The sequence below is a fragment of the Schistocerca serialis genome, chromosome 9 (assembly GCF_023864345.2).
Source record: "Schistocerca serialis cubense isolate TAMUIC-IGC-003099 chromosome 9, iqSchSeri2.2, whole genome shotgun sequence".
NCBI lineage: Eukaryota > Metazoa > Arthropoda > Insecta > Orthoptera > Acrididae > Schistocerca > Schistocerca serialis.
In genome coordinates, this window is record NC_064646.1 from 532,677,472 (window position 1) to 532,693,980 (window position 16,509).

The following is a 16,509-nucleotide window of genomic DNA, read 5'->3' on the forward strand; positions in this document are numbered from 1 at the left end:
TGAAGAAGAAAATAAGGGTGTAGGTTAAGTTTCTATGAACAGCATACACATCATCGTAGTCAAGAAAAAAATGAAACCAACATCCACCACAAAATTACATGTTTATATCCCAACTAGCTTTGCACATGACGTACAGATTGAAATAATTTATGATGAGATAAAATAAATTATTCTGATAGTTGAGGGAGAGTAAAATTTAACTTTGATGAGGATTGGAATTAGGTAGCAGGAAAACGAAAAGAAGGGAAAAGAGTATCAGGACAAGGACTGGGGGAAAGAATGAAAAATTCTGGTAGATTCTGCATGGATCATAATTTAATCATCACTAATAGATGGTTTAAAAATCATGAAATAAGGCTGTACACATGGCAAAGACCTGCAGACACAAGAAAGATTTCAAATACATTACCTGATGGTAGGACAGAGATCTCGAAACCAGATATTAAACTCAAAAAATTTCCAGGTGCAGATATGGATTCTGCAAATATTTTTATTGGTTATGAATTGCACATTAAAACAGAGGAAACTGCAGAAAGGTAAGAAATTAACGTGATGGGACACAGATAAGTCGAAATAAGCAGAGGTTGATGAGAATTTCAAGGAAGAAGTAGGCAACTATCGACTGAAAGAAGCTTAAGAAACCCAACAGAAGGCAAATGGGTAACACTGAGAAATAAAATGGTGAATATAGTAGAGTATCAAACAAGTAAAAAGAAAAGGACCAGTAGAAATAGCTGGATAATGCACGAGATATTGAAATGATTGACGAAGAAGAAAATATAAAAATACGGCAACAGCAGCCGTGAAAAGGAAATACAGATGTCCAAAAAGAGAGATTGACAGCAAGTGCAAAATGGCTAAGCAGAACCTGCTATATGAGAAATGCAAGGATGAAGAAGCATGTATAACTAGGCAAAGATAAATTCCGCCCACAGAAAATTAAAGAGTCCTTTGGAGAAAGGGAAGCTGCTGTATAAATGTCAAGAACTTCAATGGCAAGCCAGTACTAATCAAAGAAGGCAAAGTTGAGAGGTGGAAGATATACACAGAAGAGCAATGCATTGTAAATTACACTCCTGGAAATTGAAATAAGAACACCGTGAATTCATTGTCCCAGGAAGGGGAAACTTTATTGACACATTCCTGGGGTCAGATACATCACATGATCACACTGACAGAACCACAGGCACATAGACACAGGCAACAGAGCATGCACAATGTCAGCACTAGTACAGTGTATATCCACCTTTCGCAGCAATGCAGGCTGCTATTCTCCCATGGAGACGATCGTAGAGATGCTGGATGTAGTCCTGTGGAACGGCTTGCCATGCCATTTCCACCTGGCGCCTCAGTTGGACCAGCGTTCGTGCTGGACGTGCAGACCGCGTGAGAGGACGCTTCATCCAGTCCCAAACATGCTCAATGGGGGACAGATCCGGAGATCTTGCTGGCCAGGGTAGTTGACTTACACCTTCTAGAGCATGTTGGGTGGCACGGGATACATGCGGACGTGCATTGTCCTGTTGGAACAGCAAGTTCCCTTGCCGGTCTAGGAATGGTTGAACGATGGGTTCGATGACGGTTTGGATGTACCGTGCACTATTCAGTGTCCCCTCGACGATCACCAGTGGTGTACGGCCAGTGTAGGAGATCGCTCCCCACACCATGATGCCGGGTGTTGGCCCTGTGTGCCTCGGTCATATGCAGTCCTGATTGTGGCGCTCACCTGCACGGCGCCAAACACGCATACGACCATCATTGGCACCAAGGCAGAAGCGACTCTCATCGCTGAAGACGACACGTCTCCATTCGTCCCTCCATTCACGCCTGTCGCGACACCACTGGAGGCGGGCTGCACGATGTTGGGGCGTGAGCGGAAGACGGCCTAACGGTGTGCGGGACCGTAGCCCAGCTTCATGGAGACGGTTGCGAATGGTCCTCGCCGATACCCCAGGAGCAACAGTGTCCCTAATTTGCTGGGAAGTGGCGGTGCGGTCCCCTACGGCACTGCGTAGGATCCTACGGTATTGGCGTGCATCCGTGCGTCGCTGCGGTCCGGTCCCAGGTCGACGGGCACGTGCACCTTCCGCCGACCACTGGCGACAACATCGATGTACTGTGGAGACCTCACGCCCCACGTGTTGAGCAATTCGGCGGTCCGTCCACCCGGCCTCCCGCATGCCCACTATACGACCTCGCTCAAAGTCCGTCAACTGCACATACGGTTCACGTCCACGCTGTCGCGGCATGCTACCAGTGTTAAAGACTGCGATGGAGCTCCGTATGCCACGGCAAACTGGCTGACACTGACGGCGGCGGTGCACAAATGCTGCGCAGCTAGCGCCATTCGACGGCCAACACCGCAGTTCCTGGTGTGTCCGCTGTGCCGTGCGTGTGATCATTGCTTGTACAGCCTTCTCGCAGTGTCCGGAGCAAGTATGGTGGGTCTGACACACCGGTGTCAATGTGTTCTTTTTTCCATTTCCAGGAGTGTATGTTGAAGGTAATGTTATGGAAAGGGAAAAGAAATTAGATGAAGATGAGCTGAAAATATAACACTGGAAGAAGAATTTTGGCAGAACACTGAGGACTTAAGTGGAAACAAGGGCCTTGTAGTGGACAACATTCAGTGTGGATTATTGGACACTGTAGAGAGCCAACCATGACAAACTATTTTACCTGATGTGCAAGATGTAAGAGACAGGCGAAATACCTTGAGAATTCAAGAAGAATGTATTAATTCCAGTTTCAAAAGAGGCGGCTGCAGATAAGTCCGAATATTACCGAACCATCAATTATTTAGTCATGGTTGCAAAATACAGACACTAATATTCACAGAAGAATGGAAAAAGCCATTAAAGCTGATATTGGGGAATATGTGTTTGGGTTCTGGAGTATGAAGGTACACACAAAGCAATACTGAGACTACGAATTATCTTAGAAGACAGTTTAAATGAAGATAAACCTACATTTATAATTTTGTAGACCCACAGAAAGCTTTCAACAATGTTGATTGGAATACAGTCTTTTAAATTCTAAAGGTAGCTGGGATAAAATACAGAGAGCAGAAGGTTATGTACTTCTAGCGAACAGACCGTATTGCAGTTATGAAATCGAAGAGCATGAAACATAACTTTAAACGTAATTTTAAATCTTTGTTAAATTTTTTCTCCCTTACATGGTTAGTGTCGAATATTTAACACCTTACCTCATTCTCATATTAATCAGACATTTGAAAGTGTTTCATACATATGAGTTTGAATCTTTAAAGAATCGGGTGATGGGTTTACTGATGAGGCACGTAAAAGTTTTAGTTGATTTTTGCTGTTTTGACAGCAAAGTAACTGAGGATGGCGGAAGGAGAGAGGATATAAAATGCAGACTGGTTGTAGCTAGAAACACATTTCTCAAGAAGCAGAATTTGTTAACATCTAATACAAATTTCAGTGTCAGGAAGTGTTCTCTGAAGCTATTTGTGTGGAGTGTAGCCTTCTACAGAAATGAAATGTGCATTACAAGCAGTTCAAATAAGAAGAGAATAAAAGTTTTCCAAATGTGGTACTACAGAATAATGCTGAACATTAGATAGGTAGATCGAGTATCTAATGAGGTGGTACTGAATCTAATTGGGGAGAAAAGAAATTTATAGAAGAATTTGACCAGAAGGAGGGACCATTTGGTACTACATGTCCTAAGGCATGAAGGTAGCGGTAGTTTGATAGTAGAGGGAAGTGTGCTGAGTAAAAATTGTAGAGGGAGGCCAAGCGATGAATACAGTTAAGCAGATTCAAATAGAGGTTGCTGTATTTAGCCAACATGAGGAGGCTTGCACAGGATACAGTAAGGTGGAGAGCTGCACAAACCAGTCTTTGATTCAAGACCACATCAACAACTACATCACGTTTTATTGGTAGCATTATTATTATTATTATATTTTCCTTATTACTATGCTTGAGACGCTGGAAACAAAGGGAATGGATACCGCTACTAGCTTCACAGTTGTGTTAGGCTTTAACCATAAAGATTGCACTGTCTGAGAGGCTAATTTTGCATTTTTGAATTGATGTTTTAATCCGAGAATGTTATTAAAATTGTATTTAGAGAAATACAATATCACTCTTTCCAACGATCTGTGTGCTGAGATGACGTGGATGCGACCACACCCTGCTCTGTACTGCTATGAGAGTATCACGCCACTTCAAGGCAGCCAGTCCCGTGTCAGCACGTCGCCATGTGACCGACGGAATGACGGCAGCCTACGGGACTTTGTCCTTCCTGTTTCTTTTGCGCAATACTCTTGCCATACGACTGGGCAAGCTGACGCATTGGTTAGCTCACTGTACTCGCATTTGGGAGGACGACGGTTTAAACCCGTGTTCGGTCTTCCTGATTGAAGTTTCTGTGATCTCCCTAAATCGCTTCAGGCAAATGCCGGGGTGACAGCTTTGAAAGGGCACGGCCGACTACCTTCCCCGTCCTTCCCTAATCCGATGCGACCACCGATGATCTCGCTATTTGGTCCCCTCACCCCCAATCAACTCAAACCCTCTTACCAAATGAGGCAACATAAAAGAAATCTATTGCTTCTATTAGTGAAAACACGATTTCTCGAAAGTTTTTTAAAAAAATGTTAATCATGACAAATAACAACCATCCTGTGGTTTTCCACACTCATGCAGCATATTTGTTTGCAGAATCATTATAGCCGTGGTTAGGGCATGAGTGAAGAAACACAAAGTATGATGAAAAAATTACGACTAATCGTGGTAATTTAGAAATCTGATAATTTCCGGTATGAAAAACTGTCATCATACCCACTCCTGTGTGTGAGTTTCGTCTGAGGCGAAACGACAGGAAACTCAAAGCGGACACAAGTCAGTGTAGTGCGATTTAGGTTTAACAATAAGTTGTAAAACGAAGGGCAGCAGCGATCGAGTATTCGTTGCTGCATGGTGGTCTTACGTAGCAGCGGCGTGCGAGACGAAAGTGGAGGAGGCTGGCAAAGAAGGCGTGGCCAATATCTTACTCACAATCTCTCGACGTCAGCTATTATCGACTGATCGAGAAAAAGAAGTAGTCCATCTTTAGGCAAAGCCTTTACAAACTATTTCATTATGCCTAACTTTATATGTAGAGGTGGCAGGAGGACATTATTTGGATCTACTAGGTTTTGTGTAGAATGTTCTTCTCACCAGGTTTTAAAGACTTCCTCACAGACGGGTTCTTTCCGTACCAGTGTTCATCCCTAGTCCTACTGTCCCATTCACACAAGAAACATGGAAATTTGGTAAAGCCACCTTGCTGACCAAGGAGCATGCATGTTACTTTTAGATCGCCACATATCATCCAACCATGAGCAGAATAGCCTATTTTATTTAACATTATTTCTAGATTTTCATAGCTTTTTTTCATGTGTACAGAATGTCCAACAGGTATAGATGCATACATGTTACAATTGTCTAATAAAACAGCCTTAAAACTAGTTTTGGATGAATCAATAAACATCCTCCAGTCTTCCTTGTTGTATTCAGTACCAAACTCATTCATCAGACCTGGAATGTCTGAGCAGTGCACTAAATCACCTTCTTGTTGAAAAAAGTTGGAAAATTGCTGCTCACTCTTTCTGTGCATGTATATGCTGGTTTCAACTGCCAATAAGTTCTTTTCTTTTAATCGAAAGCCAAGCAATTCAACTTTTTCTTTCATTAAGCCCAGATCCCTAACCAAATCGTTAAGCTCGGTCTCAGTAAACAATTTGGGCTCTAGACTTTCTGTATTACATTGGAATTCATCATCGTCTGGTTCATCTAAATCACATTGTGCATCAGAAAATACTTCTGTTAGAACAGAATTTAAATCATCTGGTGGGTCAGGAAACAGCAAATCTACACCATGCCTTACTGGTCGGATGGCAGTGCAGACATGTGGCGCCCATCCTTACCCATGTACATGCACAGACAGTCATAAACTTCCAAACAACATGCTATTCTAGAACAACAAACTTATAAAAAACCGGTATGCTCACTATGATACTCATCATTTGTCGGCCTGGTAGACATTGTGCAACACATTACCTTACCCAAGTGGTATGTTATACTGTATGTCACCTTTTTGTGTATGTAAATGATGTCATCACAACCACAGGACATAGAGAAATAAATAATACTGCTAGTTCAGATTGTACATTTGTCTTCAGAAACGAAAATTGTTAAAACTTTGTAAAATAAAAACCCTTTACTTATGGTATTTGAACTAAGTAATATTTCATATAATTCTATTTCAAAACATCTTTACTCATGACATAGCCCTAACCTTACTTAATGATTACTTGTGGATTACTTACAAAGACTCAGTAAAAATTTATCATTTCAATGTATCTGATCTCAAATACTTTGCTTGAGGTCGGATAAACACTGGTGCAAAGTAACCATTCTTCAATAGGAATTTGAATTCTTGAAGTAAGTTATAGTCTTAAAATGTTATGACCATATATTATTTTTTCATTGTCTCTATTTCTCTATGTATGTGGACCAGCCACAATGGTGGCTGGTAAACCAGCTGTACCTCTGTTTTAATTATCAATGGTCTATTCAGACACAGTGAGTATTCGTAGCCTAGTCATGCTGACTGGACATGGAGTAATTATTAATTCCTATTATGAATTGATCATAGTTGTATCTTCATCTGGATTACCAACTAAACTTGTGAGGAAACATAGGCTTAGGAGCCTCATTTCTTATTTCCTCTACACTTCCTTCAAGTAGGATAAGGTAAGCAGGCAGTTAACCTACTTATTCTAAGTTAAGCTAACATTCCCTAAAAATGTGTATAAACTAAATCATGTGATTTAACCATCCAAAATAAGTAAAAATTCCCCTCGTAAAAAGCTAGCAAACAAAGGTATTGCTAACCATGAGAAAAGTACAAAAAATTCTAAGGAATAGTTGTGAAACATGCAAACATCCCAAGTCGTTGGATGTATCCATTCAGTTCTGACAGCAAATTATAGTTTTCCATAGACACTTCGAGCTTTTCGGAGTTTATATATTAATCTGTCAATTCCAAACAATGAAATGTAATAAATGTTGAGAACAACTAGTGTAGTGAACTCGTTAACTTCCTACTTTCTGTGTTAAGAGCAGCACACAAAGTTAAGACAATTCTGTCCTAGTTATCCATTTCTGAAATGAGTATAAGAATTAGACCACAAAACTCAGGTTCGTTCCTGTATTTTGCAACTTTGGAGTAATCCTCAAAGCTAATAGTATCCTACTTCTGCAGAAACCCATAAATACTCCTCCTCCTACAGAAAAATCCTTCATAAAGACCATTCAAATTTTATAGCTATATTGGCCCTATATATATGCCTCCATTTTTCCTCCATTTAAACTTAAGTAATACTCCCTTTATCCCACCTGCACTATTCATAATATAATTCATGTATATATGCGTATCATGGCCTGTTCATTATTACATCACTCCCATTAAACCGCTACTTTCTCGTCTTCCTATTATAACTTTAGTTACCTTAATTCTATTGTATTTTGAACCCATACCTTATTACTGAGCTTCCTCTTAAATATACTACTGTCTCTTAAATATACGCCTGTCTCTTAAATATACTACTCTTTGTTCAACTCAGCATGAGCAAGAAACATTATTTTGAGTAAAGTCATCTAGACCGATATTAAAATTTTCTTCATTTATTACACCACTTCAGCTCCTGCCACTATCAGAGATCGAAAAGCTTAGAACTTACAGAACAAGGTTGTCCTTGACAAAATATATTTTGTTCCTTTTACAGAGTAGCCTTTTTGGACTTAGAATGTAATCTGGATATTCTTGCCATTTATCTCTCTATGTGGTGATGGCTATGCATGTAAGAGAGAATCTATTCAGTTCTGATGTCTCTTCTGATCTCTTGTTCTTTTTAAATGTGGGCTGTGGTAAATTATGGTGACTTCTGTGAGTAATGAGTAATTCCTTAATAGTAAATGCTATCTTCTCATGCATACTTATCTAGATATTACTCATAAAATATTTATTCTCATCTATTATGTAGTGAAGTTCATAGTCAGTGTGAAATAGTGACTTGTCTTGCTTCCAAATTGTTCGGTAATTGAGTAATTCAACTCATGCTTGCCAATATTTCAGGTAATGAAAGCTATTTTTCTGTGAGCTCTCTCTCCTGGATTCGATTCTCCTTGGTACAGCTCACAATCCAAGTTGAATTATTATACATCAATGGCTAGTTTGAACACCTGATTCACTTTAGGGTGATGCTTTTGCTGTAGGTTGCTTAATATTGCTAAAGTCTTCTTTTGTACTTTCATCACAGTTCCAGATAGTTTCCTATTTCAATATGTTCGATAAATGAGCATCTTTCACAGACTAGCCTCTTATAAAGCTCCTATAGAATCCAGCCAAATCTAAAAGTGATCATAGATGCTTAATATTTCTAGTCTCTGGACAGTCTTTTATAACTTGCATTCTTTCTGGTCTCGCGTCCGTCGGCCGTCGTAATTTAATATATTATTATTATTCTTCTTCTTCTTCTTCGTTTCACCCAACTTTGGGGTACGTTGAATCAATCACTTCTGTGTGTTCTGTGCCTTTCTTTTCGCCCAGTACTGCTTCATTCTTTCTGATCTTGCTTTTCTTTCCTCATCAGAGATGACAATCGTTCTTTTCTTTCTATTTTGGAGCTGGAATCACTCTTTTCTGTCTTTGCTTATCATTTTTGCGGTCCTGTCTGTGAGCATTTCTTCTGTGATGTGTAGTTCTCTTAAGTCTTTCTCTGTTTGGATAACCAATTTGGTTTGGATTTTTTATTCCTGAAGTAGTCAAACATTCTTTTTGTAAGTCTATTTGGGTTCATTCAGAGTATGTGCCCATAAAACTCAATTCTTCTTTTCCTCATTGTATCCGAAAGTTTTTCTGTGGTTTTGTAGAGTGTTTCATTTTTGGTATGAATTAGTTTGTCGTTATGAAATTTGGGGCCTAAAATTTTTCTCAATATTTTTCTTTCTTTGATCTCTAGCCTTTCAATTGGGCCATGGTTAGTGATAGATAATGTCTCGGCTGCATATAGTGCTTCTGGTTTAATGACAGTGTTGTAATGTTTTATTTTTGAATTCCATGAGAGGGACTTTTTATTATAAGTATTTTTAGTAAGCTGAAAGGCTAGTTCAACTTTGTTTCTTCTTAATTCTATTGCTTTTTTCTCAAGGGCGTTCCAGCTAATCCATTCACCAAGATATTTGAATTCTTTAACAATTTCGATCTTTTGGTCTCTTACTTTAAGATATTTCATTGGCTTTTTTATATTTGTGATTATTTTGGTTTTTTCAAAAGAAATTTTAAGGCCTATTTTCTCTGCTTGTTTCTGTAATTCGAGGATCTGTTCTTTGGCTTCTTCCCATGTTTCAGCTAGTAGGGCCATATCATCTGCAAATGCTAGGCAATTAACCTTGATGCCTTTGTTTTTTGTTCCTAGTCGGATTCCACTATTGATTTTCTTGTTCCATTCTCTTACTATTTTTTCTAGGGCACAGTTAAATAACAATGGAGAGAGTCCATCACCTTGTCGTACTCCAGTTTTTATCTCAAATAGGTCTGAGAGTTCTCCCATAAATTTAATTTTGGAGTATGTGTTGGTGATGGTTTCTCTAATTAGGTTTGTAGTTCTATTGTCTAGGTTCAATTCTTTTAATATGGAGGTTAGAGATTCCCTGTCTATGGAGTCGTACGCCTTTTGAAAGTCAATGAATGTGATGACATACGCTTTTGCTCTCGATTTTTGGTAGGCCATAAGATTTTTGAGGTTTAGAATTTGTTCTGGGCAGGATCTTCCCTTCCTGAAGCCTGCCTGGTATTCTCCAAGTTGACAATCTAGCTGGGGTTCTGCTCTGTTCAAAAGGACTTTAGACAGTATTTTGTATGTTACGTCAAGGAGCGAAATCCCTCTGTAATTGTTGGGGTCTGTTCTGGATCCCCTCTTATGAATTGGGTGAATGAGGGCCATCTTCCATTCATCCGGAATTCTTTCTGTTTTCCATATTTCTTCAAATATGTTTTGGAGAGATTCTATGGCATTTCTATTGACATTTTTCCACAGTTCAGCTGTAATTTGGTTCTCTCCCGAAGCCTTGTAGTTTTTGAGATTCAAAATGATTGATTGTAGTTCCTCGACGGTGGGTGGTTCTGAGTTAGGACTTGTTGAAGTTGAGTTGCTGAAATCCATTTTTTCAATTGGTTCTTTACAGTTGAGAAGGTTTCTGAAATATTCCCTCAAAATTTTGCAATTATCCCTGTTGTTGTGTGCAATATTACCATTTTTATCTTGTAATTGGAGTGTCGGTGGGCTGTACTTGGTTATTTTTTGTTTAAAAGTTCTGTAAAAGCTCCTAGTCTTGTTATTATTGTTATTATTATTTTTTTATTGTTGCCGACTTACGTGGTGGGCCTTAATAAAAATGATATTTCATTTAATTTTGATTTACGATTAAATGATTTCCTGAAGTTCTCCTTTTTAGCAATATTAATCTCAAATTATTTGTTACGTTAATGAATGTTAGACTCGCTGAATCTTAAAACATGAGCATATAAGCTGAACAATGTAATAAACTTTTCATATTAATTTCCTCTGCTAGTCAGCTCACTTTAAAGCAAAAGATCTTTAGTTATTAATTACAATTGCGACCCACACACGTGCGAAAGTATTTTTTCTTACCTCCATTAACCATTGTATTGTAGTCAGAGTCCTGGCTCTGGCTCTCGGCTATGGGACTGAAAATAAGAATCTTAAAGCTACGTATTTCTGCAACTTCATGCGACCGTGTAGAAAAATTAATATTATGTTAATAGCGGGCGAGTATTTCGCTTCCGCTAATTTTTCATAAGATAATATCGCCACGTAATGGCGTCATTGGCTGCATCGGCCGCTGCGATTGTTGAACTGTAAATTACTTGAATGCAGGTTAATTCAAGGAAGGCGGACATGAAATCGGGATCACCTCTTACAAATTAAAAGTGCACAATAATATTAAATCAATATATATATAACTCATACAAAGATGCTTACATTTGCCAGCACTCGCAAGATGTCCGTCTATACACAATCAAGACAAGAGAAGAAGTGAAGACTACTAAAAAAATTAACAAAAGAGCGTATCTTGTCGTCTCTTTAGATCAGTTTGTTGTATTTCTCTGCATTGCATTTGTTTGCATTTCTCGACAGAGGAATTATTGTTTTACGGCTACATGATAAAAATATATCATTCAATTTTTAAATGTCTCTTCTTTATAAATACTGTTTTTTAAGTATTTTCGTAATATAGCACTGGGGACGCTATATACTCATAAAATATTTATTCTCATCTATTATGTAGTGAAGTTCACAGTCAGTGTAAAATAGTGACTTGTCTTGCTTCCAAAGTGTTCGGTAATTGAGTAATTCAACTCATGCTTGCCAATATTTCAGGTAATGAAAGCTGTTTTTCTGTGAGCTCCCTCTACTGGATTCGATTCTCCTTGGTACAGCTCACAACCCAAGTTGAATTATTGTACATCAATGGCTAGTTTGAACACCTGATTCACTTTAGGATGATGCTTTTGCTGTAGATTGCTTAATATTGCTAAAGTCTTCTTTTGTACTTTCATCACAGTTCCAGATAGTTTTCTATTTCAATAAGTTCGATAAATGAGCATCTTTCACAGCCTAGCCTCTTACAAAGCTCCTATAGAATCCAGCCAAATCTAAAAGTGATCATAGATGCTTAATATTTCTAGTCTCTGGACAGTCTTCTATAACTTGCATTCTTTCTGGACATGGTTGTATTCCCATTATTCCCACACTGTGTCCCAAAAAGTCAACTCTTGTCACCAAAAGTACTTTTATTAGTAACCCTTTTGCTTCCAGTCACCTCAAAATAAATATCAATAATTGTCAACAGTCTTCCCAAGTCTTGTAGACTATTAATAAATCATTGACATACATTATTAATTCTTGCACTAATTCCCTCCCTAATAAATATTGAGCAGGAATGAAAACTGACACAGGAATGTCCAATTCGGTAATGGAGTAATTCAATCATGCTTGCCAAGACTTCAACTAATGAAAGCTATTGTTCTGTGATCACCCTCTCCTGGATTCCATTCTCCTTGGTACAGCTCACAACCCAAGGCGAATTGTAATACTTCCATGGCATTTACTTTAAACTGAAAAGATTTTCTTTCGAATAAGAAGGCTGTGTATGGCCTTGAGTGGTCATGTAATGCTACCTGCCAGTATCCTTCCATGAAATCTATGGAAATATGAAATTCTGCTTCATCAAAGTTAGATAACATCTCTTCTGTACTCAGGGTTCTAACCCTTTCTGTCTCTTTGTGTTTATGGAGTGATCATGAATCTAAAACTAAATGAACACCTACCACAAGTCTCTTAAGTACCCACAACAGACCCTAAAAATACATTGAGTTATGTTGCTGTCTATCTCCTTTCATATTTCATCTCTCACTGCAATTCGAAGGTTTATTGGTAGTGGATATGACTTGCAAAAGGAAAAAAACTGTGTCATATTTTACTTTAACTTACAGAAGTATTCCTTCATTAGTCCCAAGTTATCTTTGACCACATCTTTATGTTTTAACAGAATACCTTCTAATTAAGATTTCCGTTCTTCTGACACTACAGGTGATTCTCTTGCTATCGATTTAATGCCAACTCCTCTTGATTTAATACTTCCCTTCTTTTTGTTGTTTATTTTCATCTGTTGCAATAATATCAGTAAACACAACTAAATGAATATGCTCCTCTGATGATGGGCCTTGCTTGGATTTCAATGGATTGCTTTGGAAAGCTATGCTAGCTACCTTTTTACCTATTTTCCACACAAATATTTTCTGGTTGAAATCCAATCGATAATAATTATCAAGTAACCAATCTTATCCTAACAGGATATCTATGGCACCAGCAACAATGTTTGATGGAAATTCCACTTTTTAATCGTAACTGGTAGTCATGTTTCTTTTTTAATTTGCTTCCCTTTATTACAGGTGGTTCCGGTAACACACACTCCCATTACTGGTACTAGGAGGCAACAATATTTCTTCCTCATTAGCGCTAGCCATGGTGTAAGATTAATGATATTTTATGCACAGAATATAGGTGAACATCAACTTTCTTTCCAAAAATGTCACTCACTACTATTGGTTTACAATGTTCTCCCTTAGCTTTTACTTTTCCTTCTTTAAACAACTACTCAAGAATAGGTCTCAGCCATGTGAGGATTACTGTCTTCTCTGAATGAGGGCCTACTATTCTATTATTAGTTTGGCATGGATCTTAGTGTCAAATCTTTTTCCTGAACTTTAGGGTGAATTTTACAGCAATTCATCCACAAAGCTTTAATGTAGCAAAAATTATGTTTATATCTTTTTTAGTAATAGGTCAAATTTCGGACAACTTTTTCCATAATGAATCATATTTCGACCAAATTTTTTTCCAGAAATCCAAATGTTTGTCGTATTTTTAAGTACACAAGAATATAAACACGAAAATTTTACTCACATGACAATGTTTGATGTAATGTTGTCACAATTAAACACAATTACTACAAAGATTTATTTATCGGGTTTATAGTAGACAAGCAGTGTAACACATTATGTAGTCCGTTCACTGATATAAAGATTGTTGCACAGAGTCTACAAAACATTCTCGAAGCCAACAAGGGTGGCTTCTGGCGTTATAAACGTAGCACAAGTAGTCGCCCCATTCAGTTTGAATACAAACTTAGTCCTTTTCGATGAAACCAGGGGAGAAATTCTTCAGCAATGACAAGGAAATATTATTTTATAAACTATATGAAGTTAAGGTTAATGGGGGAAATGGCTTTAACGTGTAAAAACACTGCAACACCTCCAAACACAGTAGCTGCACGAAGATAAGTGCTGAAAAGGACAGCAGACGAACGCTGTTATTTGAGTAGACATGTCCATCTTCAGAGGTGCAAGAACTTGTTTAAGATGGTGGTGTCTTGCAATGTCCTATTGGAGAAGCTGAAGAATCCCCGCTTCAGACAGTTCTTGAAGTACAAAATAAATCCAGTTCCAGATGAAGCTACACTGAGAAACGACTATTTATCTGTGTGCTACGAGGAAATGCTCGACAAAATACGAACTAAAGTTGTTGACCAAGAGATTAGGGCGTCTATCGGAAATCACCAATTTGGATAGGGGTTAAATTGTAAATACTTTTGTTGGTGTCCTTAAAGTTGACGGACCTGGAGAAATGTTTCTCCTAAGGGTGTGAAGCTCTCAGCAGAATAAACAGCTTGACAACCGCCTTTGCGTTTGACAACTCAATGAAGCTACTGTCACTAGTTGGTGTGAATAGAGACGATTAATGGTGCTTCATACATGGCTGTAGCAGCCTACAGACTTCAGAGTCTCTATCCCAGTGTGGCACACATCACTTGCCTTGCACACGCATTGTACAGAGCTGTAGAAGAGGTGAAATTAAATTGCACTGATGTAAGCCAACCGATCTCCTCTAGCAAGAAAATCTATGTGAAAGCTCCACTAAGAGTACAAAAATTAAAGAACAGGGAGCTTCCCTCCATTTCCCCCTCAGCTTGTACTTACACAATGAGGTTCTTGGGTTAATGTTGTTGAGTATTACTGTACCTATTACACCAAAACAAGACGATCTTTTCTGAGCCTGATAGTGATTAATAAAGTGCTATCAGAACTGCCAAAGAGTTCTTTACAGATACGTTGTCTCTAAACTTGACATACATCAACGCGCTGTGTCATCCGAACAAGACACAGGTGCAAAGATGCGAGCTGGTGCCAGTGCCATAGAGACTCTCCACTTGCGCGAGTTCCACCTGCGCCACGTCGGCGCTGAGCATGGAGGTAAGAATAGAGGGAGACGCCGTGATGTCACAGCTGTGAAGCTATGTGAAGCCGAGGGTAGCCATCTCAATCCGACCAAAACATTGCTGCTGTAAGCTTGTGTGCATAGGCTTGTCGCTCACTTTTGGAAGGATTTTGCGCTATTATGGTGACTTGTGTGGTGTTCGGATGTACGAATCTTTCTGATTGTGATGCGAAATCGAAGGGAATAACATTTCATGTGTAAGTTGTCTCGTTAAGTGTGATTTTACAACTTCATTGTGAATGAACGTGTGCTACATCGGTACTTGTACTATAGCGTGTTTTTCTCCTGTAGATTTCCTAAAAATGAAAGTCGGAAAGCTCTGTGGGAGAATGCCGTGAGGAGGAAGAATTGGTGTGCGTCTAAATGGAGCACTATATGTTCTCAGCATTTCCGAGAAGAGGACATAGACTGAACTTCCGTTTCAACAGTAAGGCTCCGAGAAAATGCTGTACCATCAGTTTTCCCTACACACCCAAAACATTTGCAAAAGGTATGTTAATTCAAAGAATTAAATTCTTAGTTTTCAAGTTCACGTTTCAGTATAATACGTACGTATCGTCGATAATCGAAGTGTTGAGTAACTCACTTTGTCTTCATCATGTACCAAATTAAAAGCTAACACTACATTAACTGGCCTAAACAGGACACTGTTTAGATTTGCCATTCTATGTACCACATTTCAGTAAATGTTGGTGGTAATGAAGAGTGTTTCCCAGTAGTGTAACGTAACTGAAATGTCCCAGCATGTATTACAAACAAGATGTATTTATGGGTCTTTGGAGGGAGGGTATAGCTAACTTAGTTTTCAGTTTCTATTATTCAGTTTGTGATACACGTTTATTACTGAATTAACAACATTGTATCGTTTATATTGAAGGCTAGCTGTTCGTAATATTACATTAAAAACTATTTTTAATCAGAAGAAATGTGGAATTTCACCTTTACGAGATTTTATTTCAAACAAAAACTTTGAAACAACCAATCTGATGACGTTACATGTGAATATGGTGCAATTAGCAACTGTAATACACGCAGCGCTATAGCACACTGACAATGTTTTGGTCAGAGTGTCATGGCAGCGAGCCACGCCCCCATGGCTTCAAAACGTAGTACGGCTGGGATTCGTAGCGCCATCTCCCCTTATTCTTACCTCCATGGCGCTGAGGGTAAAGATATCGACCTCGCCTCAGCCACTTGCTGACCGATTACAGTCCGCCAATGACCAGACGACAACGGAAAGAAGCCTGCTCGGACGATAGAAGAGCAGCTCTCGCCCACTTGTTTATAGATCATCGTCCAGAGCTGACTTGGACAGGGAACTTCATTTAGTGAACTCTTAAAAGTGAACAGACAGTTCTTGTAAAAATTTCATTTGCTATGTACTGTGAAGTTTACCTTCAATCATTTGCACTTAGCCATTGAGGGCCTCTTTTGTCTTATATTACATGCAGTATTGCAGACTTAATCATTCAACAAGTCACAAAGACAAGTAAACCTTTTTAATTCATTTGTGTGACTTTGTTGCTAATTTGTTGGAGTGTTGTTGAATCTTCATTCACCTATCCTGT

General features: G+C 38.7%; 1 protein-coding gene across 6 annotated transcripts in view; it reads left to right on the forward strand.

Moving 5' to 3' along the window:
* Nucleotides 1-16,509, forward strand: part of LOC126418889 (molybdenum cofactor biosynthesis protein 1-like) — a 330,883-nt gene that overhangs the window by 4,417 nt on the left and 309,957 nt on the right. For 4 of the 6 annotated variants that reach the window (XR_007575903.1, XR_007575904.1, XM_050085895.1 and 1 more), the window contains exon 1: nucleotides 14,455-15,431. Coding sequence is in view for 4 of the 6 variants with exons in the window: in XM_050085895.1 (XP_049941852.1) it covers nucleotides 15,305-15,431 (127 nt within the window). In the remaining 2 variants the exon portion in view is untranslated. Of the gene's footprint in view, nucleotides 1-14,454; nucleotides 15,432-16,509 lie in introns of those variants that run through there. The other 2 variants (XM_050085898.1, XM_050085897.1) reach the window with 2 other exon arrangements.